This window comes from Dichomitus squalens (genome assembly GCF_000275845.1).
Source record: "Dichomitus squalens LYAD-421 SS1 unplaced genomic scaffold DICSQscaffold_29, whole genome shotgun sequence".
In the NCBI taxonomy this organism is placed as follows: domain Eukaryota; kingdom Fungi; phylum Basidiomycota; class Agaricomycetes; order Polyporales; family Polyporaceae; genus Dichomitus; species Dichomitus squalens.
This window is the reverse complement of record NW_006766911.1, coordinates 1-25529: the sequence shown is the minus strand read 5'-3', so window position 1 is coordinate 25529 and position 25529 is coordinate 1. Positions and strand designations below refer to the sequence as shown.

At 55.7% G+C, this 25529-nt stretch overlaps 10 protein-coding genes across 10 annotated transcripts; 6 read left to right on the top strand and 4 right to left on the bottom strand.

Annotated features, from left to right (window-relative positions):
* Positions 1–1388: 1388 nt before the first annotated feature.
* On the bottom strand, positions 1389–4512 carry DICSQDRAFT_108876 (uncharacterized protein). The gene is made up of 9 exons (XM_007367815.1): positions 3947–4512; positions 3086–3898; positions 2817–3021; positions 2576–2752; positions 2448–2524; positions 2317–2385; positions 2196–2258; positions 1994–2137; positions 1389–1927 (listed from the first exon to the last, which is right to left on the bottom strand). Exons 1-9 carry the CDS (start codon positions 4421–4423, stop codon positions 1670–1672), a joined length of 2283 nt encoding a protein of 760 aa, XP_007367877.1. The 5' UTR covers positions 4424–4512; the 3' UTR covers positions 1389–1669.
* Positions 4513–4787: 275 nt separating this feature from the next.
* On the bottom strand, positions 4788–6105 carry DICSQDRAFT_108874 (Aldo/keto reductase). Its single transcript, XM_007367814.1, has 5 exons — positions 6039–6105; positions 5871–5963; positions 5395–5761; positions 5145–5335; positions 4788–5074 (listed from the first exon to the last, which is right to left on the bottom strand). Exons 1-5 carry the CDS (start codon positions 6097–6099, stop codon positions 4890–4892), a joined length of 897 nt encoding a protein of 298 aa, XP_007367876.1. The 5' UTR covers positions 6100–6105; the 3' UTR covers positions 4788–4889.
* Positions 6106–6407: 302 nt separating this feature from the next.
* DICSQDRAFT_138604 (uncharacterized protein) lies at positions 6408–8490 on the bottom strand. The gene is made up of 5 exons (XM_007367813.1): positions 8168–8490; positions 8017–8109; positions 7530–7959; positions 6994–7473; positions 6408–6921 (listed from the first exon to the last, which is right to left on the bottom strand). The coding sequence occupies exons 3-5, from the start codon at positions 7693–7695 to the stop codon at positions 6602–6604; spliced, it is 966 nt and encodes a 321-aa protein (XP_007367875.1). The 5' UTR covers positions 7696–7959; positions 8017–8109; positions 8168–8490; the 3' UTR covers positions 6408–6601.
* A 545-nt stretch (positions 8491–9035) lies between these two features.
* On the top strand, positions 9036–9869 carry DICSQDRAFT_138603 (uncharacterized protein). Its single transcript, XM_007367812.1, has 2 exons — positions 9036–9461; positions 9524–9869. Exons 1-2 carry the CDS (start codon positions 9387–9389, stop codon positions 9674–9676), a joined length of 228 nt encoding a protein of 75 aa, XP_007367874.1. The 5' UTR covers positions 9036–9386; the 3' UTR covers positions 9677–9869.
* Positions 9870–11576: 1707 nt separating this feature from the next.
* On the bottom strand, positions 11577–12489 carry DICSQDRAFT_65281 (uncharacterized protein; the record flags this gene model as incomplete). The annotated part of the gene is made up of 2 exons (XM_007367811.1): positions 11577–12311; positions 12373–12489. 2 exons carry the CDS (start codon positions 12487–12489, stop codon positions 11577–11579), a joined length of 852 nt encoding a protein of 283 aa, XP_007367873.1.
* Positions 12490–12681: 192 nt separating this feature from the next.
* DICSQDRAFT_181978 (uncharacterized protein) lies at positions 12682–13858 on the top strand. Its single transcript, XM_007367810.1, has 2 exons — positions 12682–13192; positions 13299–13858. The coding sequence occupies exons 1-2, from the start codon at positions 12818–12820 to the stop codon at positions 13770–13772; spliced, it is 849 nt and encodes a 282-aa protein (XP_007367872.1). The 5' UTR covers positions 12682–12817; the 3' UTR covers positions 13773–13858.
* Positions 13859–14298: 440 nt separating this feature from the next.
* On the top strand, positions 14299–15941 carry DICSQDRAFT_181977 (uncharacterized protein). Its single transcript, XM_007367809.1, has 3 exons — positions 14299–15174; positions 15234–15749; positions 15806–15941. Exons 1-3 carry the CDS (start codon positions 14454–14456, stop codon positions 15817–15819), a joined length of 1251 nt encoding a protein of 416 aa, XP_007367871.1. The 5' UTR covers positions 14299–14453; the 3' UTR covers positions 15820–15941.
* An 89-nt stretch (positions 15942–16030) lies between these two features.
* DICSQDRAFT_181976 (uncharacterized protein) lies at positions 16031–18882 on the top strand. Its single transcript, XM_007367808.1, has 13 exons — positions 16031–16445; positions 16575–16719; positions 16789–16817; positions 16874–17037; positions 17097–17160; positions 17226–17323; positions 17382–17478; positions 17533–17689; positions 17749–17829; positions 17897–18304; positions 18360–18501; positions 18577–18646; positions 18713–18882. The coding sequence occupies exons 2-10, from the start codon at positions 16664–16666 to the stop codon at positions 18258–18260; spliced, it is 1110 nt and encodes a 369-aa protein (XP_007367870.1). The 5' UTR covers positions 16031–16445; positions 16575–16663; the 3' UTR covers positions 18261–18304; positions 18360–18501; positions 18577–18646; positions 18713–18882.
* Positions 18883–19243: 361 nt separating this feature from the next.
* On the top strand, positions 19244–20768 carry DICSQDRAFT_108868 (NAD(P)-binding protein). The gene is made up of 7 exons (XM_007367807.1): positions 19244–19500; positions 19556–19641; positions 19698–19782; positions 19838–19911; positions 19970–20207; positions 20267–20608; positions 20663–20768. Exons 1-7 carry the CDS (start codon positions 19414–19416, stop codon positions 20690–20692), a joined length of 942 nt encoding a protein of 313 aa, XP_007367869.1. The 5' UTR covers positions 19244–19413; the 3' UTR covers positions 20693–20768.
* A 1287-nt stretch (positions 20769–22055) lies between these two features.
* On the top strand, positions 22056–23258 carry DICSQDRAFT_172084 (FAD/NAD(P)-binding domain-containing protein; the record flags this gene model as incomplete). The annotated part of the gene is made up of 1 exon (XM_007367806.1): positions 22056–23258. One exon carries the CDS (start codon positions 22056–22058, stop codon positions 23256–23258), a length of 1203 nt encoding a protein of 400 aa, XP_007367868.1.
* Between the last annotated feature and the right edge of the window lie 2271 nt (positions 23259–25529).

Here is a 25529-nt window from a genome sequence, read left to right as displayed (position 1 = left end):
GAACAGCAGAATTGATCTATTGATAGGCGTGTAGTTAGGTTGAGAATGTTCTGCGGGATGCCGACGTACAAGAAGTATAGTAAACCTATGCGAGATAAATCAGCACGCGCATCCCCTTCCTGTGTAACGGGAAGGCTCACCGTCTCGAAAGAGAATTGTGTTCAAGCGTGAACGATGGGACGCTCGTGAAGCGCTAACCCAGTACGTCTCCTTCAACATGATTATGACGGCGAGCAGATCGACAGCTATGGATGTTCCCCTTGCGCCCAAGGCCACTACTTTCAGAGTGAGCAAATTGGCGATCAGGAGGGAGCTAAGGACATACTGCTGCAGGTTGATAGAACGAGGTGTAAGATTAGGACCGCTCGTTTCAGTGTTGGTGCACTCACATACGATACAGGCTCAAGGACACGCCGACGCTACTGTCACATCCAGCTAGACATGAGTCGGATATCGGAAAAGCTTTCAACGTGAGGTACTATAACCGCAGTAGGAGTCAGCGATGTCCTTGTGTTTGTTTCATTTGGTGCGTGCGCACCGCTTCCGTAGCAGGTGCTACCGAACCCAAAAGAATCATGACTACGAGCACCCATGAACGTTTCCCGCTCAGCGCATACGCGCGTAAGGCCGAAAAGGCTGGTATACTTTCAGTGACTTGAACTATAGCGATGCGACACGAAGGACTCGCTAGCGATGGATAGGAACGTCAACGCCTCGGAGATACCTTCGATCCACAACAGAGCAGAACAGCTATTTGATAAACATTGTTGAGCGGCCTAAACGTCGCTTCATCTCAGCTCCAACTCGACGTACGTCCATCAAGAAAGTTAAGCGCAACGCCATAGCACAGCCGAATTCAGAACTCATACCTCCCAACTTTGTCCTTTCCATCTTGATAAGACTAGAACAACGACAAGTCGATTGACTAGGGAGCTATAGCGGGCACCCGTGTAGATTATGGTGGTACCGATACGACCACGAGACCACATGTGCCGAACTTCCCTATGGCACATGAGCAAAGAGTCATACAACAAAAGCGCTACACGATTTCGGGCATCATTTCGCGTCAGCGGTGCAGTGCGGGCTTGCCAATCTGACTTACAAGTTGCTGAAACATGGATATAATTCGCGATGAGCTCCCTAAGAATGATCGTGGGGGTGAGTGATACATAGGCGCGCCGAGAAAAGGTTACCACGTACTGTTGGAGGTGGGGCACAAGTCCTGGGGATGATACGAGGGATGCCATACTGCGAGGAGTAGGGGTAGCTTTCGAGGTGCTCTTGAATCTGAAACATTTATACTTCAGGGAAGCCAACAGTCCTCCCGCGAAAATTGATACATGTCTGTCTCGGAAATATGATAACGAGACACAGCTGCATGATGGTGTGGATTGTTTCATGTGTGGAGTGGTTTTTACGACGCCAGCGAGAAGACCTGAACAGCCCACTTCCCACTTCTAAGCAGGAGCACTGGCACAAAGAGAAGATTGGATAGGCCCAAAAGAGCAGCCGGAACACGTTCGGGGGGTCTAAAGCGACATTGCGACATTGAGAATGAATACAAATAATCAATTCATCCGCGTGAGGCGGCAAACTGTAACCCGTAGCACAGGAATCAAGACGTCAGGATCGTGTGCAGGGAACAAACGTCCGCATGGCATGCGTGGCATTACCAGAACTTGCCAAAGACGCTCGCCCGGCCAGGCGCGCCCAGGATCATGCCAACGCCCTCCTGGATAGCAACACTGACGGGTCGCATGGGCGCTGAATCGAAAACATGTGGGCAGGGCTGGGACAAGGGGGTAGGATTCAGACGTGGGTGCTCGAGTTCGCGCTCGTAAATGGAAGGCTGTCGAGGACCGTGTTCAAGTTCGTCGTACTGCGGCTGATCGAAGGCTTTACGGGCGGCACGCAGTCGACTTAGGATCTAGTGGTTTTGAACGATATCAAATTCGGTCAGCCTGATCCGTCCCCAACACAGGCTATGACGCACTTGTTCGTAGAGCGCGATCTCGCCGTCGAGGTGCTCCTTCGCGAGGTCCTGGAAGTCTTCTAGCTTCTGGGTGTGGTATGTATCCATCTCGGCCATGGTGGTGTTCAGAACGGTCTCGCAACGAGCTGCCATCTCCTCATCTTCCTAGAGCGGGAATCAGTAAGATGCGGGACGCAACGACGTGAGTGATGGGGTAGCGTACTCGTCCTTCCATTACTGAATCATGGTATCGGGCCAAGGTGGATCTATGGGTATCTACGACAGGCTGAAACGCAAGCCACACATGTCAAACACAGGAAGGTGAAAGTAGCAGTACAACGCACAGCATACAGCGTGGTTGGGTGGGCAACATTCTTGAACGCCTCATGCGTGGCAAGCTGTCTCCGCCTGGCCTGCAGATACCAACCTCAGTCACGCTGCATGGGGAGATATTGGACGCGCTGAATGGACCCACATGGTCGTCGTACAGGTCCGCCACAATCTGCAAAGTCTCCGAAGTTTTCTGCATTGCCTTAGTGAGCTTCAGACAGCCTAAACGAAAGTCAGCGATGACCGCCCTTGGCAAGCAGGCTCGCCACTCACTCTCACAGCCCTCTCGCCAGCACCAGGCACCGTCCTCATTCACATGTCCGTGCGTGGCGGCGTTCTGCTCTCCTTCCTCGTCCTCACTAAGTCCCGTGGTAGGCGCCGACGCGAGAGGTTTCGCAGTGATCATGGAGAGCAGCGAGTACGATAGCAAACGCTCAGCCTTCGACATCTCTGCCGTCACGTAGGAGACGTCAACACGACACGATGGCGGGGGAAGCGGAAGGATAAAACTAACCGACACGAGCCTCGCGCACCTTCCCGAAGATGTTCCGCAGCCCCTGCACTCCTTTCCCTACGGCACGCGTGTGATTGACGAACCTATCGATCGTCTCGGATGCCTCGTCCGCATCGACGTTGAAGGCAGGATGATACACGTTCGCAAAGAAGGACGGGCCCTTCGGAGGGAGCGATAGATAGTACGGGAGCTGCTTCTTCCACTCCTGCGACAAGCATAGCACAACTCATCAGCGCGACGCGCGACGCCCGAGCCATCGCCGCACTTACAGTATCGCTCTCACAACCAAGGAAGAATGTGAGCACCTCCGCGTACCGAGCAACAGGATGGCGCGCCACACGGTTGATGTACCGCTCCAGGTCCCCTCGCCTCGCCTCCACAAAGTCGTCGCTGAACCGCCCCGCGTACTGCTTCTCCGGGAGCGGCGGGAGCGCGATCCCAGGGAGCAGCCGCGTCAACGCCGTGTGCAGCGCAACAAAGTGCGAGAACCGCCTGTGGACCGTGATCCGTATGGACTCGGGGGGTTCTTCTGCAGCTTCAGGATTCTCGTCTGAGTCCGCATCTGACGCAGGCCGGGAGTGGGAGAGCGCGCTGAAGACGGAGGTAACCGCGTACATCGTGTACCCGCCGGACAACGTCGACGTCCGCTTGTTCGGGGAGTGGACGAGGACGCGGAAAGGAGGGACCTTTGCACGCCACGACGGGCCCGCCTCGACGAAGTGCCGTTCGGCCTCGGCGAGGTTGCCCAACACACTCTCTCGCTTCCCGTCATCGTCGATTTCCGTCGGCTCGCGCGGAGGATGGGTGGCCGACGGGTCTGTCGAGCTTCCCTGAAGGACGAATTCCTCCGCTCCCGTAGTGACGAAGCTCGAGAACCTGTTCAGGCTCTTGCCGCCCAGCAGACTGCGACGGAAGCTAGGGAACCATTCTCCTGTGTTCTGAGGTACGAGCGGCTTCGCTTCCGGCTGGGGAGATCCTCCGCGGGGGGTTATCGAGCCTGTGGAAGCTTCGCGGCGGCTCCGTTGGCGGGTGTGGTGAGGGGGGACCTCAAGACCGTCAGAATAGACGAAATCCGCTGTGAACTATCTGATGCTTAGGCGGTACTGCCGCGACATCGACAGGAGACTCACGATATAGTATGACCGTGGTATCAACCCAATCTCGCTCCGACCTCCCTCTTCCTCGTCGCGCTCCGCCGCGGTGCTCGCGAGCCTGGCCAGGCTCCAGCCTTCTCCCACGTCCTCTCTTACGATCTCGAGCTGGTCTCCCGCCTCCACATGCGTGAGCTCTCGGAACTCTGCCTTGCCTTGGAAGGCATACAAGGCGCGGGCTGGGCGGATCTCCTCCTCGAGTGCGCCGTCGTTTCCGTCGACGCTTTCCGCGGGGTCTATGTCCTCTTCGACCACAGTCGCAGGTGTTGCCGGATTGGTGCTGCCATTCACGCTCAGTCTTGGACTCCCGTCGGGGTTGACTAGGGAGACAGTCCAGGCGGCGGATGTGTTCATACCGGAGTCGAACTCCAGTTCACTGTTGTGTGAGTGCGGTCTCGATAGGACCGCAGGGACCGCAAGGAAGGCTGTCTTCGGAGAGCTCGGAATGTCCACCATTTTCTGTCCTGATATGTCTGAGCAGTATGTGGTGCAGCAATGATCGCAGGAACAGTGGAGGTCTGATGGTCTGAAGGTCTGATGGTCTGAAGGTCTGAAGGTCCGGAGGTCTGGAGGTTGTCTTGGACGATAGTGAGGCCTAGCGTGTATTGAACGTGGAATGAGATAGATGAACGTTGATCATTGCATTCCCTCGAGAACCAGAGCGTAGTAAGCTAGAAGCAGCTCGTTCACAGGCTCGGAGGGTCGAGGTCGGGATGGCGGAACGAAAGCGCGTCGTCGCTGTGGGCGACCGTCGGCGCTCCGGATGCCATTCCCGTCGGCGAACTGCTCGCGTACGGCTTGCCCACTCTCCTCCTCGTCCGACAAATATCTCCCCATCGGGGTCTCTCTGAGCTTCAAAGGCACTGTTTTACACGCTTGATATGCTACATGGGCTTCTGTTCATGCATCTACGACCAATAATTCACTGCTGCTCGGAGTCCTCCAGGTCAGGGAAACCGATGGCACCCCAACCAGTCCAGAACGGCTTGCATATCCGGATGTGGTTCTTCTTCTCAATCGTGGCCAACTCCTGGATGTCCTCCTCAGTGAGATCAACTATCTTGGTGTTTTCTTCGATGCGGCTCGGGGTGACGGACTTCGGGATCACTAGAGTAGGGGACGATGGTGAGCTCATTAATCTCGAGAAGATGCGATGCCAGATGGCGCAAGCACCCACCATTGACCCCTGGCCTGTTGGCTTGGAGAGAAATGAGGATGTTGGAAGGTGAGACCTTGTACTTCTCCGCGAGCTTCTTCACCACAGGGTCCTCGGTGAGTGGTGCGCCGTCGGATCCCAACGGCGAGTACGCGGTGATGACGATGCCGTGCTTCCTGCACTCCTCGACGATGTCCTCCTGCATGCAAGACCTGCAACAGATAGTCAGTCTTCTCGCCGAACTGGGAGACGATGAGTGTTCCCTGCGTACGGATGGCTCTCGATCTGATTCACTGCCGGCACAACGGTCGCGAAACTCAGCAGGTCCCTGAGATACTTGACCGAGAAGTTGGACACGCCGATCGCCTTCACCTTCTCTGGGTGCTCCTTGTACACCTTCTCCATCGCCCTCCAGGTGTCCCGCCAGTCGTGCTCCTTATCCGGCCCGCCGTCCTTCATCGGCGCCGGCCAGTGCATCAGCCACAGGTCCAGATACGGCGTATCGAGCTGGGTCAGCGAATACTCCAACGCACGGGGCACATCGCGATGGTCGGTGTTGTTCAACTTCGTCGTGAGGAAGATCTGTTCGCGCGGTACACCGGAAGCCTTCAAGCCCAAGCCGACCTCCTTCTCGTTCGCTGGTAGGCAACCAAGGAACCATCAGTCTCGGGGATGGAGAGCGGGTCGCGAAGCGAGGAGATGCCCAAGATGGAACGGATGATATTTGTGAGTCGAACGTGTACGCACCATATCCTGTTGCGGTGTCGATGTGCCGGTAGCCTATCTTAAGAGCGTGCTCGACAGCCTTCTCAACGGCTCCGGGCTTCGATCTCCAGGTGCCTATAGTCGTGTCGCACAACGTCAGTACGTTTAAGCCTTGTCACCCAGAGCAAAGATCTGACATGAAGCACGTACCCAGCCCAAGAGTGGGCATCTCTGCGCCTGTGTTCAGTTTGGTGGTCTTGGATGCAGGCATACTCGCTTGGGTGTCAGGGTGTTGGCGTTGTTGCCAATCGTCTCATCGCCGCGGCAGGATATATATACTCTTGAGCGGAAGCACGTCTGGATCTGGGGGCTCCGCCGCGGCATGCCGTTGGCTCCCCACGGCGAGTCTCGTGTGGTAAACAATATTCCAGGAGAGAACTCGGGGTAGCTACGCCACGACTTGCTGACACATGCACCCGCCACCGTGCGCAATCGATGACGCAGGTGTGAAGCCGAAACTTGAAGATAAGGCACACATGGACGCACTCAAAGTAAGAGAAAGTTCTAGTGGCTCGGTGATGGGTTTTCTGGGAGATACATTTCTACAGTGATACAACAGGGCTAACGGTATATGAGATGTATTGTCCCTATGGAGCATTCGGAAGGCCTCCGACTATTCTACATAAAGGTGCACGACGAAAGAAACACCTCAACCAGAGGGCAGCGTCACTAGGATCCAACGCTAAAAACAAGAGCAGATGCAAAGTCCAAGCTCATTCTGAAGTGTCCTCGCTGCCGTTAACCAAAGTCGACGAGACTGGCGCGATGCTTGATGTCCGTGACATACGCCGTGGGTAGCCTCTCAAGTCTTCGACTATTCCGGGTGGTACGGCGGATGGGGACCGCGATACAGATGTAGCTTTGGACACGGATGACATCCGTACGCCGGGCGGAGGAGGCATCTCAGCTAGAGGAGGAACCTCTTTCCGGTAGCTGGTGTCCCACCGGCTTCGGGTGGACATACTCGATGTCGTCGGGTTGTCCGCCATGATGTCCTCGGTAGACGTGAACAGGGTGTTCTTCTCACTGCTCCCTGCGAAGCGAATCGAAAGTGGGTCAACAGGCATGCACGATGCAGCGTTCTATATCCAGGACATTTACTTACGACTGTTCCAGAACAGCCAGCTCGTCACGGGACTCGAGGCGATATGAAGCCTCCGAAGTTGCTGCAGACGTCTTCTCCTCCGGCGAATGTAGAACCAGACACCGAACGCGATGCCCAGAAGGAGGACGACGCTGCCAAGAACACTACCAATGATGACACCGTCGGTCGATGATGACTGACCATGAGATGCCTTGTGATCATTCCCTGAGTCATCCGACGCCGTGGAGTTGCTGTTTCCACCACACAACCAGAGGTAGTCGAGAATGTAGGGCTGCTCGGATGAAGTCTGATTGACGAAGATCGTCAGGTTGTGGGGACCAGGGCCGGAGAGGGGTTTAGAACTGAACAACTGCTGGTTCGGGATGCATTCCGTCGTAGCCCCAAGATTCACAGCAACGGGCAACGATCCGTCAATCGAGTATGAAGCCAAAGGAGGGGAAGGCCCTGGGGGCACGAGGCCAAAGACAACAATGCTAGAGGCTGTCGTGCATTCATCTCATCAGCGACGCGTCACAAGATTAGAAGAATGCACGAACCGTTGAACATAAGCGAGACCGAGGAACCGGTTGTGTTTGTGAAGTGGAGAGTATGTACAAGCCCTTGGGGATCGCTGGTGGTGAATATCCATCCGTCGCTGTACTGCAAGGTCCCTTGATTCTCGTTGAGAATTTGGCAGCCGTCCTTCATCGGTCCCTTATTCATGTTGCTACATGAGGGAGGCAGTCCGGATGAAGAACTTGGATCAGGTGCGCCGCTCTTGCTGCTTCCATTGTCGCCACCGTTCTAAAGAGTTGAGCGTTACCGCTGAGGAGAGCGGCGACACACGACGGTCAAGAAGACGCACCTGCCCCGGCCCCTTGCTCATGTTATTGCCTTTCCCGTTTTTCCCATACAAATCGCTATGGGGCGGACCTTGATCCGAAGCCGGATCCGGTGGTGGTGACGATGCTGAAGCGCTCGGGTGAGCTACGCGCGATCTGTCCTGAGCGTGGTTATACGGAAGCAAACAATATACTCCCTCACCTCGAGAGTCCAGTCTCACCCACTTCAAATTCCTCACTCGAGCCTCCATCTGAATATGAAGTCAAAGTCAACTGAAACGCTAAGGTCGGCGCACTGTAGAGATTGAACCATTGTCATTCTGTGTCTTCCTCCACATGCGAAGAGCACTCACGCCGAGAACGAAAAAGCAAGCCGGCGTCGCTAACGACTTCCACGCAGACGAAGGAAAGAGGCAAATGTGGATGCACCGCCGCCTGTGCTTAAAACACCACGCCCGGAGACCAGCGCAGCGGGTAGAGCGCATGGTTCGCACAACAGATCTGTTCGTCAACCAGGTACCGAGCAACTGTCAGTGGGTATGAGTTCCCTGATGACGTGCGCTGTACTGGCTCCGAACTCGATCGAAAAGGCTATGGCAACGTAGATGTAACCATGAGAAAGGAAGGGGGCTAGTGCGGTGGTATCTGTCCAAATCCTCTCGCGGGAAACTTCGCCGGGGCCGATTTAGGAGTAGTGACTTGATGGCCAGTGTACGTATGTGTCTCGATGGATAGACTTGCATAGCCCGCATTGTGGGCAACCTTCTGCCTGCAGCCTGCGCACCATTCATATCAGCATGATTCCTTGCTTCATCTTCAGACTTCTTGCGATATGCGAGCGCACTGAGACGGACGACGGCCTCGCAATATGTTCGGAGGATATATCCAACGTAGCATTGCTACCGGTGTCTCATGGGGTGTCTCATGGGAAAACGGCAAGAGGAGCAAGGAATAGAGAAGCCGACGTCTTCTAGAATCAGGAGGCTGCCATGTCGACCTTCGGCTTTTCAGTCTCGTGGGCAAAGCGGAATGCAGAGAGACAGATGCTGTGTTGGGAGTATAGTGCCAGGGTGTTCGCCAACTGACCGTAGTATGGAAGGGGGATGATCGTGGTGACTGCGTGCGAAGGTCCATTGGCGCTTAGAGGCAGCACCTCACTCTGGATTGCGGATTGAGTAGATTGAATCTCACGGTATCCCGCCCGTCGCTCGTAAACTCTTACGAATGTTAGAGTCGAGAGTGTTAGCGTGTTCAACATGACAGACATAGTAGACGAACAGAAGACGATCATTTAATACTACGACGATTTCGGGGTGTAGACATTCAAAAGCACGTATGAACCGTCCCGATACAGACCTCTCCCTCCGTCGAAACACTCGACGACGCACTGGCCCGGGGTTGACCTCGTTGCGCAGAACGAGATGGAGAAGGCATCGCAATGAAAACAGCCACCCTGACTTCCAGGGCACTGCCTCTCGAAGAATCAATTTTCCTCCCCGACATGACGCCTTGATGTGCGCCTGAGTTCTTGGCGGGCACACTAGATCCGGTAGAGGTAGCCGTGCCGCTAGCATGTCCCTTGTTGACATGTTCAGTCCGATGCCCCCGCGCCTGCTCGGAGGTGCGAACACGGTCTGCGGCCACAGGCTATCGCACAGTTGTTAGCGTCATTGCTTCTCGCAGACGAAGGCGGCAGGAGAAGAGCTCACCCGAAGAGTGTCCCACCTCCCGTCTTCTATTCCCCCTCTGCACAGTCTAACTTCCACAAGCTGAGGCTTCTGTTCCTGTCCCATCAAAAATGCCCACAACCCCCTCCCTGTACTCCTCCGCAGGCTCCTGAGCAGCCACCAGAACAACAATGACCCAACAGCGACCAAAACAACCACGAAGACGACAGGTAAAACGACATCGACAGCGACGCCGTGAGATTTCCCGTCGCTCTCGCTGGGGGAGGTGCCGGTCGCGGAGCCAGTCGAGCCACCCCTACCACCTCCCCCGTGTCCAGAACCACCCGACGTCATCATGCCGCTTGATCTACGTTGGGGCAAGGGCATCTGAAGCCGAAAAGGTCCAATTCAGCTTCGGGAATGGTTTAGATGGCGGAAGCTCTCTTACCGAGCTGTCCGAATCAGAGACGTCCACCGAAAGGTCCCCGATATCGACGATACCGACGATCATTTTGAAGTTTGGAGAGGGGTTCGAGACGACATCTCCATGGCGCGGAACATCGTAACTGCCTACGTGGAGGACGTGTGCAGCAGCGAATGCGGTTATGGTAGGGATCGAAGAGCCTACGACGATTAGCATGACAGGACAACGATTCAGTAATCAGCCTATTCACCTCTACGACTTCAATAGTGTTATCGAGCACGTTTGTGGATAGGACTTGGGAACGTGAGGAATTGCAATGGATAGGAGGGGGTTTATCTGGTCGAGAGGATTACAGCAGTACGCAACCGTCTCGTGGCAGATGATATAGTGGCTGGGAATGAGAGACCGAGTCAGAATATCCTCGGCAAAATTCGGCTGCGTATAGCGCTGAGATCCATCAGAACTCACCTGGTCGCAAACCAGCAGCCCAGCAGTGCGTGCCCTTGCCATTTCTGGCAGCTAGCGCAGGTGTGTGCAAAAAGCTAAAGGCCCCGGTGTTTGATGCAAAGACAAGATGGTTGTTGCCTTCAAACGATGTCGTTGCTGTAACTCTAGTGGAATGTGGTAGCGTTGTATGAACGAACGGGCCTCGGAAGACCCGGACTGGGCTCAGATGGGCGAACCGTCAGAGGAGTCAGTTGTCGGAGCCGCGCTTCTCCAGCTCTGACTCTTACAGTGACTCGGACGCCACTCCTCCCCGTCCGTGATGAGCGGATATCCGTCTTCTGCGGAAGTTAGCGATTCAAATTCAACCTGAGTCCAAGTCAAGAAAATAGCCACATAAGTTGACGATAGCAGAGGTCCTAGGGTCCCAAGGTTTGCTATGTGAGCGCGGGAGATTCATCCTTGGAACTCAGCCTACGCGAATGGCGAAATGGGGTGGCTGTGTCTCGGGTGTTCAGCTTGATTGGGACCAGTGAATCGAGAAGATTACATTACTAGCAGAGGCGAAGGCTGTCACTATGCGAAGACAGTACGGACGGAGCAACAGTCGGCTCTACTATGTCGCACGTTGTAGGTGACTTGTGCCGATATCGAAGCCCCCGGCATATAGCAAGTGTCAGCATTCCGAGCACTCGGCTGTGAGGAATAAGCAATCAACAAAGAGCGCAGAAGTTAAGAACAAGGGAAGCTTGTAATGACCCTTGTCATGCAGTGTCCCGACCGGGAGCGAAATATAAAACATTCCACGCTGTTCCAGAGTCAGCATTGCGCGCTCGAGCAGCACGACATAGTTCTATTGTGTGTGCCCGTGTCATCCTTACACGATATTGCAATCGGAATATCGGTTTTACGGCGATCATGACGCACAACCTAAGACTTCCTGCTAGCTGCGCTGAGAAACCTGACACACTCACTGAACAGATCGACACCATGCTACTTACTCCCAAGGTTACCTAGTTTGGCGTGGCTCACAGCCCAATGGTAGCATACCCTGCTAGAACACGAAATTCAGTACGACAGGATACCGAGGTGAGGTGTGGGGTTCACCAGATGCCGACTATATGCGGAGGATACGTGACAGATGCGAACGACGAAAACTCCGGCAAAATGCTGTAGAGCAGCATTAGATACATATAGTCGCAACGGAGACCACTACTCACCAGACCACTATATCTCAACTTTGGCGTCGTCTACGTCCATCGAAACAGGCTGGGATGACGGCTCGCTCTTTAATTCCGTCTTATATACCGTCGCGGCCGTTTGCGACCCAACGCTCTCCCTCAACGCCAACCAGACCTGCCGTGCGCCCTCCTGCGCAAGTTCGCGCGCGCGCCCCAGCTCCGCAAGGTCAAACGGCGCAGCAGTCGTGTAGCTCGTCCAGAGCAGCGAGCACGAAGGAACCTCCGAAGCGGCCGCCCCAGAGCCAGCGAGCAAAGACGAGAATAAGAACGCGAAGCACCCGCTCCCGGCCAGTTTCGCCAGCTCCGCCTCCTCTGGGTCCAGCACGAGGCCGCCCCCGGCGTCCGACCCAAGCCTCCCGACCGCGACCGCGCACACGACGCCCCGCATCGGCACCGAGCTGGCATTCACGAACGCGGCCGCGGCCGCGTTCACCAAGCTCGCGACCAGACTCGCGTTCCAGCCCCGCCCGGCGCTCCCAGTCCCGCTCCCGCTCTCCGAGCCACACAACGCCTGCCCGACGACCTGGATGAGAGTCCGTGGGTGATGCGAGAGGAACAGGGAGGGCGTGAAGATCGCTTTTAGGGTAGTCGCGAGGGCTTTCGAGTCGGTCCCGGGGATGCCGGGCAAGGGGCGGATTTGGATATCAAGCGTCGCCAGGGAGGGGTTCTCGAGTGCCGGGCGCACCTCGATGGGACCGGAGATGGACGCGAGAGACTTGGTCTCGCCTGGAAGTCGCCGAAGACGTGCGCTGAGAAGGCTATCGGACATGAAGTCGACGCACACACTTACCGAACCCAAATCGCGCGGAACCGTCTACCCTGTCCAGCCGTTCGTATATGACGGAGATGTCTCTTAACGCGTCGAGTTTCCTTCCTCTAGGGCGCACGTATGCTGGCATGTTCGGACACGGAGAGAGGCGGTGTGAGAGAGGCGGCGGGTCCGGAGATGGATCGTGGACGTCGTCGGCAGAGAAGGCGCATTGCAAGACAAGACGTAGACGTCAGGCGCAGCCGCCCGCGTCTACAAACGCCGCAAGTACATACTTTGCTTCCGATCATATGTGCGTCCGGCGACGCTCCCGACTCCGAGAGCACAGTCGAGCCTTCTCACAACCAGCGTCGCCTGAGTTCATGACAAACTCAAGCCTGAGCATTCGCCTTCACGGCACACCCGTCTCGCATCAATAACGAACCCTCTCCCACCACGACTCAGGGCCCACGATCACCATGTCGAGCACGACCTCGGCCGCGCCGTCCTCGTCGTCCACCGGCACGGCCGGCGGCAGCGGCTCCTTCCTGCGCGCAGGTGGCTCGACGCTCATCCTCGCTTTCCTGGCGATCGGCCTGTTCGCTGGAGGATTGCTCGTCATGTTCTCCATGCGGCGCTACGTCGTGCGCAACAGCAGACGAATGCAGGCGCGGAATTCGACCAGCGGCCCGCTGTGGCCATGGGACGACACCCAGCTGGGGCCGCCGCCGACGCTGCTGATGAGCATAGGCGTGCGGATGCGGCGGCTAGATGATTTCGGGAAGAAGCCCGAGCTGTGGGATATCTCCACTGCAAGGTCGATGTCGAAGGAGGGTGATTGGGGTAAAATTATGGTGCGTTGTTCCGCATCACCTTGCGGGCCAAGTTGCGGCCCGCCTACTCAATTTGTTTATGGGACTAATGTCATCTACGGACCACTTGGTCTCATATATGCGCTAGCCCATCGCTGCAAGGCCAGTATATGACGATAGGTTCCTTTCATCCCCCTACACCTTAGGCCAGCACACCGCTGCGAGCGGCCAGCATCCCTCAGCATCCACCTCTACCTCCCTCGCCTCACCGCCCGGGTATCTCTTTCCCTTCCGGATTGGACTGCGGGACACTCGCGCGCAAATTGCGAGCCTGCGCCCGTTTCGGCCGCGACATCGCCCAGGTGACGACGCTCCCCCGTCAGGAGAGGCTGACGGTATGCCCTCACGAGTCGCGGAACGTGTACCGGCGTGCGTGGAGGTCGCGCTAGCGATCGCGTTGCCTGCGCAGGCGCCGTGCCAGGAGGGCCGTGTCCCTCTCTACGCCCTTGGGGTGACGAATGCACGATGGAGCGGTGAGTCGTTGGACCTGGTGGAGGACACGAGCGATTCACCGTCAGGGAGTGCACGTACCGACTCTGACGACACTGCACGCGTTTCATGACGTCTGCGATATTGTATGTATAGTTGTGTCTGCTGTGTTGTATCTGACATTTTGCTGTACGTAACTTATGTAGTCTTGCATCTTGCCTTGAGTCGCCGGAAGTAGCTGTAAACGCCCGTAGACCGCGACTGCCTGGAAGTGACGCTCTACAGTCATCCTGACGCTGTCAGGCCAGGTTGCAGGACGAATTACACCTTCCTGACCGCCGCGTAGCATGCCATGGCCTGCTATGATGGCTTCAAGCTTCAGGCACGTAGAGCACTTAGCTACTTGTACACATATGATAGCGATGTGCAAGACATCGTCCCTCGAATCGGTGAGGTCGGGTGCGAGGTACTTTACAGTGCTTTGCGAAACATTGCCGATTGTGCCAGTATTGGCGCTCCATGCCTGCCTCTCGCCGCTCGGGGAAGACCGGGCGTGTCCGTGAGATCTTTGTACCTGCTATGATCTATATATCTCTCGGTGTGCGCACATCCCGTACTAAAACGCTCACGACGCCTCTCCCCCCGCCTGTCAAAGACAGCTTGGAACGGATACCTGCTTGCTCGCGAATCACCATCTCATTTCAAGAGTACTCGAACTCCGCATAATGTTCCACCCTCTGCCACGAGAAATAGTGGATCACATCTTTGACTACCTGCACGGCGATATCTCTTCCCTCGCAGCCTCTTCACTCGTATGCAGGTTCTGGCTACCAACCACCTCTTTCGGACCCTGACGTGCAAGCCATTACGGCCCTCCGCATCTGTCCCCGCTCTCAACCTGTGGCTATCGCATTGTCCCGACGTCGCGCCGTATGTGCATGAGCTTCGGATTCATGAGGACCCAGCGGCTGCCGTATATACATTTGACGAAGCTGTGGGGCAAGACGACCTTGAAGCACTCATGCGCCTGCTCCCAAACCTCAAGGACGTTCATATCAGTCAGGTCATTTTCCGACCATTCCCTCCCGGAGCCTCTCCCCCAGTGCCCTCTAACAAACCCCTCAGGCGACTGACCATGGATGGTTGTGATAGCTTCCATCCAGCTGATGAAGTTCCTGGGATCTATGGGGTCTTTTCACTATTCAGCGCCATCGAGGTCCTTCGTATATGCGATACATGGCTCTCCCAGGCATCAATCGACGTGGTTTCCGCCTACTGGACTCGGCTACAATCTCGTCTGCACGTACAGAATCTCTCCGTAGAAAGTCAATTCTGTATGGTACACCCCGCCGTACGACAACTCCTGCGATACGTCCTCCACGTCCCCTCGCTGCGCGGGCTTTGGCTTGATTTTGGGGACGTTGCGGAGAGTGCTGCCCCCAACACCGTCTTAGACGACCCACGCTTGCAATTGCGAGACTTGGGCATCAACACTTCCAGGCTTGCACTGCATAAGTCGGCGAGGAGTCAAGAATGTAAGTCTACTATTCGACTTCCATAGACCCCTCATAGACAGTCCATATCCGGATCACAGTGCCGCCAGCCCCGCGATGGCGTATACCCGCCCTGGGCGCCGCGAAGACCATCGAGCGAATCACCCTACAATTCGCCCCCGACTCAGACGGAATGCTGTCTAGACTCGGTGATGATGTCATCGGCAGAAACACCGACATCCTACGCTCTGCGCCGCCGGGTGTGCAAGAGGTCGTTCTTCATTTCCCTAGAGTCCCTATCAACGGAATTGTCCGCGAGGACGCCGTGCGCTTGGTGCTGCATCACCCTCGGTGGTTGGACGGCAGGGAGTTTGACGATGCGCTTGTTGCGCTGCCTGGTCTCAGGACGGTCACTGTTCTTGTGGACCATGACGACGGCGGGGTCGGTGGACGCGAACCTCTGGTGTTCAGCTGGATAAGCCCTCTGCCAGACGGGACGGTGATCAAGCGGGCGGCGGCCTCAGAAGGCAGGGAGTATATGGCGTCCTTGGAGAAGGCGCTGCCTCGATCGCGCTCCAAAGTCGACATCAAGCTCATGCTGATCTGTGTGGATGACGGTGAGTGCTTCTCTGGCTGCGCATCCTGCTATCGTGCTCCATTTAACTCGACGTAGCAGGACTCTGGTAAGCATGCATGCGGCAGTGATTGAGGAGGCGGGTCGGCAAGGGTCTGTTTAGAGTTGGAGTGGGTGTTACAATGTACAATGTACGATATACGAATACGCAATGGAGCAAACCGAGTGCAGGCGCTATAAGTAGCCGACGGAATACAAATCGGCGTCTTGCTCGGTGCCTGAGGTTGCTGTGATCATCGTCTGCGGACAGCACCTGGTTACGCGCGCGTACATTGACCCCGCCTTTGGCGGCCCGCTCATCGGTCCTGCAGATAGACAGCTCAATCGTGCTCGTCAGATGTGCCGCGTGGGAGCGCGGGAGTACGGCCTAGGTAGTACGGCTATGCACATCCTAGACAGGCTTCCGTCTGAGCCTCTACGTCGGCCGTCGACCCTCCCTCTCCTCTGCTCCCCGCTCTTCTCTCTTTGTGAGCTTGAGGCTCCTTCCGCTGGCTGGCTTATCGGTTACATTATTGGGCTGGTCTCTCTTCGTTTGTATCTTCCGCAGTGGGGTGCACTTGTCGACACCGGTTCTACGTACAGCTACAGACTTGGGGGATCCGAGTGTGCTCGTATATCACATTCCCCCGGATCTGCGACTAGACACCGCGTGCAGCCGTTGAGGCCTCACTTCATCCAGGTGAGGACGATCGCATTCTTAACGCTCCTGCCTTCGCTGTGGCTCGCGTCAGCTGCATGTCATAGCCATCCCCTTGGGGATAGCGTTCGTGCTTTTGTAGACGCCATCCTGATCTCTCTTGCTCAGCAGGTCCGGACAGAGACGGCGATTGTTTTGTTGGGGCATCTGCTTCTACGTGACGTTAGGAGGGACAGGCAGGGGTTGTTTTTCAATCCTTCATGTCCACCTCCGTTACCATAGAACAGCTGAAGCCGGTCTTGGAGCATGCGGAGGGGTGAGTGCTTCGTCTGTGGTCATGCTGCGCATACAGTGTGGTCCTGAATTCAAACTGGGTGGGTCGTAGCGCGTTCCTCATATCCGTCGCTGCTACAGGTACGTCGTTGCTTGCCTCTCACCATCCATGGGTCCCCACCTGGCTGCGTTGTTAGCTATCATCGTATATGACTATGCCCTCACCATCGACCTGGAGGTGCAGCAAATTTGGAAACGTGATATCTCTGGGACCACCGTCCTGTTCATCCTCACGAGATATATCACCCTCCTTCAGCGCATATTCGTTCTCATTTCCCTCTCTCCGCTGCATTCGCTCGACGTAAGTCCTCTATCACGTCCGGTTCCTTCGGCTTCATTCACATACAGCGCGCCTTGTAGGCGTGTAATATCGTGTCCTGGTTTCAAGTCATCACTACATCAATACTCGCAGTCGTAATGTCTTGTATGTTCGATTCTTATATTGCGGATAAGTCATTGGACTGAATATGTTGTAATAACGACGCGCAGCTATCGCGGCGGTCCGCGTATTTGCCCTGTGGAATCGCGACTACCGGTTATTCGCAGCTATCATGCTCGCAGGATTGCTCCCTGCGCTAGCGAACATCGTCAGTCCGCTTTCGTATTCCCACGCAATCCGACGAGACTGACGGACCATTGTGCCAGTACTTCCGAAGCGCCTCGACGGTTTTCCTTGTCCCATCGAACCTATTCACTTGCCAGTCCGTGCCCACGGCCATGTCGGCGCTCACGTACAAAAGACGTGCGTGTGTTGCTGCTCCCTGACGGTGCGCATATACTCACATGGATGGCGCAGTCTCCGTGGCGACGCGTGTCATCTCCATCTTCTCGGACGGGCTCGTTGTCGTACTCACCTGGATGAAGACCTATCGAACACACGTCCTCACGAGGGGAGTCGATTTCCGCACGAACTACTCCACGCTCATCCTCAGGGACGGCACACTCTACTTCCTGTGAGCCCGGACTGCCCCCCCTCTAGCGTTTCGTTCTGGGGTGTACTGACGTGTCGCAGGGCGGTATGTTTCCTGAACGTCATCGCCATCGTCTACGTCATGAACATCGGGTCGAACCTCTTGAACGACATGATCGTAGCGTACGTTCCGCGACCGCCATGTTTTTACCGTGCCGCCATGGTCCCTGACCGCTGCTGCTGATCACAGGCTAGGCTCCCTCCTCATGTCGCGCTTCCTCCTCAACCTCCGCGACCAGCGCGCCCGCAACGAGACGCAGACCTTCACCACATCGATGGCCTTCACGTCCCGCCCCCTGTCCACGATCAAGCTCGGCTCGGGCTGGCGCGCCTCGCACTCGATGGCCGGGTCCATGTTGTGCGACGACGCCGATGGCGACATGGATGAGGATGAGGACGAGGACGCAAAGGACCCAGACCTGTGGCGCTGTGACACGAACGCGTCGGTGGGCACGGAGGCGACGTGCGTCGGGTCTGTGGGGCACATGTCGAAGGAGCACGATGGTGCGCTGGTCCGGGGGGGAAAGGAGGCGGCGTGGGTCGAGGTTTTATAGTGTGGGCTGGGGCCGCCACTGATGGAGGCGAGTGTACGAGTATAGTGAGTGTGCGTGTTTGGGTGGTTCGCTCAATGCTGATGGGTATGCGTGTGCCAGATATACCCTGCGTTGTAAGATACGGGCTTCGGCGAGACGGGCTTAGTAGAAGCGTCATTAAGGGCGCTTCGAAATCACACAGCTCGTTGAACTGTCGTCTTGGGGCAAGTGGCATAGGGTTTGAGGGTTATGAGCAGAGAGGGTAGGAAGGCGCGCCATACGGAAAGGCCCTCATTTTCATCTGAACTGGCTAACGTGCTTTTGTCTCCTCTCTAGGGCCCTGACCCTTATGAGTGTGTCCTTGTTCGCTGCCTCAAAGGGGTGATCTAGCAAGGCGAGTGACATCGGTGCGTGGAAGGTCCTCAGCGTGGCTCCGCATCGTAAAGTATGGCTGAATGCGTTGGACTGGACAGCGCTCGAGTTGGTTTGAAGCACTACAATGCCTCCAAGTTTCCTGTCACGAGAGTGTGTAAACAATCGGAGCACCGTTACGGGTATGCATCTCCTGTCTTTAAACCTGTCTCGTCTCTAGGTCTCGTGTCTCGACCAAAATATCACGGTCTGTTGCACTATTGACTTTGTTAATAACTGCTCATTCGGGCGTCGCCTTGAGTACGATGTGGTTCTAGAGCGAGACGGTATGCGTGCTATGTTTATTTGTTCAACACAGCTCCATCGACGGTGCCGGTTCTATCCCTTCTAGCGCCTTCTTCATGATTCCTGTTCCAGGTCAGGCCCATTCGTTGCCCGTGGCTGCGTTGCTCGTGCTACTTTTGGCACGCATTGTTCCCTTCGCGTTCGCCGATCGGACACCATCGTGACGGCGGCTAGGACTAGGTCATTATGTGATCGGGTGGCTCTGGACATTCGCAAGTGAGTCATATTGCTACTTCCAGTGTCTCTTAGGGCGGCAAGACTTTCTGAAGCACCCTTCACAGCTCTAGGTAGACGAGGGCGGATGTCCGAAGCGTGTCTTCTTGACTTCTGGAGGGACGATGATGTCATCTTCCCTCGGCAGCGTGCGAAGTGCGTTCTAGTTGGGAGTATAAGTACAGCCGTCTGCATCCACGGAGCTGCAGCCCTTTGGCTATTCTCACCTTGACCATCGATCTTCATGGCGGACTCGGTACTCAAAGAGCTCTCTTCGACCAGCCTCTTCGATCTCACTGGCGTGGTGGCGGTCGTGACTGGCGGAGGCACAGTCCGTTCAATCGCTGTCTCACGATATAAGATTGATATACACACTGCCTCTGCAGGGCATCGGACTGATGATAACAACTACGCTGATAGCGAACGGGGCTACTGTGTACATCATTGGGCCGAAGCAGGAAGACCTCGACAAGTAGGCAACCCGTCGTTCGCCGTGTGGCGCTCATCGTGGAGCTCACTTGCCTTCAGGATCGCGAAGGTGTACAACGATGCCGCTGAAAAGGAACGTAAGCCTGGTCGCATTCACGGCATTGCAGGGGATGTAAGCAAGAAGGTACGCTCCTCCGTCTGAGTGCATCAGTTCAGTTCATGTTGGACCTGTCGCACAGTCCGAAGCGTTGCGTCTGGCCGACGAAGTCAGGAAGCGCGAAGGTCATGTTACGGTGCTGTTCAACAACGCTGGGTTGGTATTCTTCCTATAGTTCTGGTCCAGTGCGACTCACGTTGCTTGGTGCATGCAGTATCACCACTACCGCCATCAAAAGGCCGACTGAAGCCACAGCAGAGGCCTATGTTAAGGCTTTCTTTGATCCGGTCTCGGAGGCAGACTTCACAAACACTCATTCCACGAACGCCGTCGGTCCCTATTGGCTCACGTTCGCCTTCCTCCCTCTCCTCGAGAAGTGGAAGGAGAGCCCGGGCGGACAGCGCTTTGCTCCTCAGATCGTCATGACGTCCTCCATGAACGGATGGACCAAGGTCCATCTCCTCTGGCTATCCATGTCAGACGCTGCGCACTGACACATAAATTCTCCCAGGATCTCGCGACGTCCGGGTTCAGCTACCCCTACATGTTCTCGAAGGCCGCCATCGGGCAGGCGACCTCGACCCTAGCACACGACCTCTTGCCTCTTGGCATCCGTGTCAATGGAATTGCCCCAGGCTTATTCGTTACCGAGATGAGCTCGCCTGGTACGATCGACGAGCTGGGTCGGTCGCACTTCCCACCCGGCTTGGAGTGGGGGTTCGAGGTACCTGTCTCGCGTCCTGTACCTCAAGGAACGTGGGGAGCCGGGACGAACAAGGATATGGGAGCGCTTGTACTCTTCTTGGTGTCGAACTGGTTCGTCGACGGGGAGACTGTACTGATTGACGGTGGAGTAAGTGGCATGTTGATCGCTCTAAGCGGTGCTATTGACCGCTTTTGTTCACAGACCATGCTTCGGCACCCGTCGTCATACTAAAGCGTTCAGGGCGATTACTTGCAGGCATCACAAGTCTGTAGGCATCTGGGCTTGCAAAAATAAACTACGCTTTCCACCACATATCATTCACTTCGGTTCGCGGCTTACCCCCGTTGTGCTCGACAAACTTGTTTAGCGGGGTGGAGTCTAGTGTCATGCAGCATCACGTTATCTGTGCAGAAACCGAAGACGCTCTTATGGTTGTCTATCGCCCTGAACAACTGCGGTTGTAAAGAGGATTTCTTTGTGTTGCATGATGCTGCAATTGCTCTTTACTCCATATTGCTCGCTCTTGGGTTTGTCGACAGGTGTTTTGACGGTATCGCACTCATTACTACAACGCTAACAAAATCTTCAGGATGGGATATCAAATACATTATTTGGACTCGACTGCTACTCAGATCATCGGTCCATACCTCGCTCAACACACAGGTCCCATCGAATTCGTAACCAAAAGAGGATGGAGAGTCAGTGAATCCTATTGTACACCTTGAATATCTACCTCATGATGGCTTCTTGCCAGTCTTCAATGCATAGGCCCAAGGGGCACTATACTGAGGACCGCGCGTCCTCGCGTCCCCGCGCGCAGGCGCTTATTGCCAAGCACAAAACAAATGAACAGGTCTAGGCGGGTCAATTCGCTTGTTCGCCATCGTAGTATGATATTTCAAATCTGGTTTGCCCGGCTGCACGTCCATTCAGCTGCCCCCCATGGCCTTTCCGTATTTCAATGCCTGAGCGAATTGGAGTTCAGGAGCGCGGCTCGAAGGCAACTGCGTTGGGTTCCAGGTAAGCCCTGTGGGATCAATTGTCGTCCAATTACGCTGACTGCTCCATGACCGCTCTTTGACACATTCGGCCGCTAGTGAGGCATGCGTCCGATCCCTTCGTTGCTACACCAGGAGCCCCACTCGCAATTGCGCGGCTTCGAAAGACTCAGCAATGTCTTCTAACGGGCACGTGCTCTGACATCTTTCACTCACACTTGCTACGCACCTGGGAAAACCTCCTGCGATGGTCGTCTGGGATAATACAATGCTGACGAACTCTGCAGGCCTCCAGCCCCACTTGCGATGGCTGCTGAGCGATGGTTCCCTAGAAATTGCTTCGGCGGACATTCGGGCTCCCCGCGAAGTCGGACCATTAATCACCCTCTCAGCTCGTACGTAACGAAGGTGCCGCTCCTTTAAGGTTCTCATCAGGTCGACGTTATAAAGGCTATACATCGAGGGTCAGAATATATACACAGACAGCTCCTTCGTTCGACCCAATTTGATTCTTCAGCAGAGGACGCGACTAGGGTAGGGTGAGCTCTGCATACAAGAATAGGCTCCATACTCATGGATGTGCAGCTTCGACAGATATGACTACACATACCCTCCCCCGCATCGCCATCATAGGCGGAGGTCCTGGGGGCCTCATCCTTCTCCTTACGCTCCACAGACGCGGCATCCCTGCCATTCTCTACGAGCGCGAGACGAGCGCGGATTCGCGCGCCCACCTCGGAGGCATGTTGGATCTTGGACATGACAGCGGTCAACGCGCCCTACGCGAGAACGGCCTCCAGGAGGTCTTTTCCCTCAACTCTCGACCGGAGGCCGACACGTTCCGAGCCTGCGACTCAGCTGGTAACATCCTAGTTTCCAAGGGTGCCGATCCGAATGAGAACCCTTTGGATGTCCGCCCAGAGATCGACCGCTCCGTGCTGCGGAAGATCATGCTCGATGCTGTCCCTGCCGACGCTATTCAGTGGGGCCACGCCCTGACCTCTGTACGCAGTCTCGAGAACGGCCAGCGCGAACTGACCTTCGCCAACGGCCACATCGCTGTCGTCGATATCCTCGTGGGCGCAGATGGTGCAAATTCGCGGGTCCGCCCGCTTGTCTCCCGAGCCGTGCCGCTCTACCACGGCATCACTGGCGCCGAGGTGTCCATCTCACCGGAGCTTACGAAGAGGCCAGAGTTGGAGGATGCAGCCGAGCTTCTCGGTGACGGGAGCTTATATGCCCTCGGTAAAAACCAGATGATCACCTCACAGCTCAATGGCGACGGGCGCATCCGCACGTACCTCATGTTCCGCCGTCCGGCAGACTGGGTGCTTCCCAGCGATCCAGCGGAAGCGCGGAAGATCCTGCTCGAGGAGTACGGGAGCTGGTCGCCGACTATGCGCAAGCTCATTGAGTTCTGCGACGACGACGCGATCTACCAGCGTTCGATGTACCACCTACCCACGGACCACAAGTGGAGCCATGTTCCTGGCGCGACCCTCGTCGGAGACGCGGCGCACTTGATGAGCCCGTTCGCGGGTGCAGGGGTCAATCTCGCTATGCTTGACGGCCTTGAGCTCGGTCTGGTTCTGACGGACGCCATCACCTCTGGTAAGAGCGCAGAGAAACGGGAGGCGGCCATCGCGGCTTGGGAAGAGGAGAGGATGAAAGAGGCGAACAGAGTTGCGGTGATCGCCAAGGCTAATCTCGAGGCCAGTATCAGCTCAGACGCTTCGGTAACTGGTATCGAGGCATTGTCAAAGTACCTGGAGAAGGCTGAACTTAGAAGAAAGACGTGAGGTTGATTCAGGGGGCGTTATCTGTGCATATTCCTCAAGTTATGACTTCAAAGAGACGGCATCAACATCATAAAGCTCATACGCCCCCGATACAGTTGATTATCTTATAATGAATACTCTAATAATGCATAATATCTCATAGTGGATAGCCCGAGGCCGCAACCGACATGGTATGCGGGGAATTATGCATGAAATCTCATATCTAATAATGAATAAACACGACGGGCATTGGCCAATGTCCCGGACCCAAACTGGGACAGAGAAATGGCCTGGGAATGGATGCCTGTCACAGGTCATGCCCAGTGAGAATCGACATGGTTACGGTCGATTTGGGGCGTCTGAGATCGTGTATGGCCGTATTTGTGCGTGCTATGTCGATTACGATGGGATGGTCCGGAGCTAGGCATTGGGACATGACCCCCAGTGAGAACTTACATGGGCTCCCCTGTTTTAGAGTGTTTTGTACCGTATGATATCGGGAAACCCGACCACACCCATAATCTGGCAGTGGAACCTACTTTGACTGTATGTTGTTGTATGCAGTCGGGGGCCGCGCGATACCAACCAATCACCGTTGGGCTGGGTCGGGCTCGGGTGTTTTCCTTTGGTTAGGCGTGGTTGCTGTTGAGACACTTTGTAGCAGAACATCGTCACATTACTGTATACTATTGTATGCTGTCGTATGGCTACACGGGGTAATACAGCTACGATCAGGTATCATCGAATACTCGCGGAGAATCCTGGACGCCATTGGATCACAATGGGATCAGCCCGAGACGGCACACGAGTCCGCTGGTCGGCGATACGACCCTGCCGCCAAGAGAGAAACAACCGCGTGCAATGCCTAGGCCTCCTGTTGACCACTTGAACGGGCGCGTTGTCGACATTGTCAGCATTTGAAGTGCAATCTTATCAGTAAGATTCGGCAATGGGACTCAATAGCGGTGCTAGAAACGTACTGTCTATGACGCAGGGACATGTCCGAGCCTGTATGTCGACCGCACGCCGGTAGCCCTGGATGAGGGACGTGTCCTGGCCGACCATGTACAGCCCGTCAGCGTCGAGGGCGACATACATGCATGCCCTGCTCCTTGGTGATGTTCAGTGCGAGCTTCGCAAAAGTCTGCATGTAGTCTTTGCGCCCGAGCCCAGGACCGATGATCAGAATAGCAGGCGCGAGAGGAGGCCTGAGAACGTTTGCTTGACAGAGTTAATAGGGCTGTGGCGTGACTCAACATCAGTGCGGAGAGGGAGGGTATGGCCTAGGAAAGAGGGCGGTCGAGATAATGGTGAGCAAAGGAAGGCGATACATGCGGCCAAACGCACCTGGCGCTCGGCACAAGTCAGAGCCTTGTAGTGAGCCTCGAAGGTCCTGCGTTCACCCGGTCTCCATGTACCATGGCCGCACATGTATCCACCTGGAACAGACATGTGACTCAGGCACTCAAGGAAGTCAGAGAGTGAGGGAGTGAGTAGTACGTACTTGGCACCTTGCAGATCAGCTGGGGAGGCCATGGCGAGGTCTTGCGAGGTGCACATGTTGTTATTCATCGCCATTGTCTACAAACACTTGCCGGGAGACTGTGTTGAGGGAACAGTACCTGGTAAAACGATATAGTGGGAGACAGCTTGCAAACGAGGGGATAGACATGGTAGACGTGGTGGATTAAGAGACAGAGGGTACATCGAGGGAATCCGAACATCGGCGCCTAAAGCGCATGACATCATATCCTCGCCGAGGAAGGAGAGATCGATGTCAAGAAAAGGTGAAGAATATGAAAGCAGAAGAGATGTGAGAAGGGTAACACTCTGAGGAAGAGCGATCAAAATGAGGAAAAGGGGGGCAAATGTTGAGAAAATGGAAATGTGCGAATGTTGGTAAGTGTCACAGTTTTCTCGTGCCACGTGACCTGAGGGTCATGTGTACTGGGACAGACGCTCACCTTGACCACGGACAACTCGTATCGGAAAGTGGAGGGGCCAGGATTGAACCCCAGACCTCGTGACGGCCAGGAGCGCCCATCCTCACTCACAGGCAGGTGACTGATGTGACAGCAGGAGCGCTTACTCATTGGGAGGGGTCCGGACTCGGCACGACTCAGGTATTAGTCGTAAGGTCACCATGAGGCAGGTCAGAGGGTAGGCCATGAGGCAGAGAACTCTGACCAAACGATGGTCAATAGGTACCTGGTCTGTGCACCATTGTATTAGTATATATAGTAGGGAGTCTGAGGCAGGGAACCTCAGACTTGATCTTCTCGTCGATCCCCC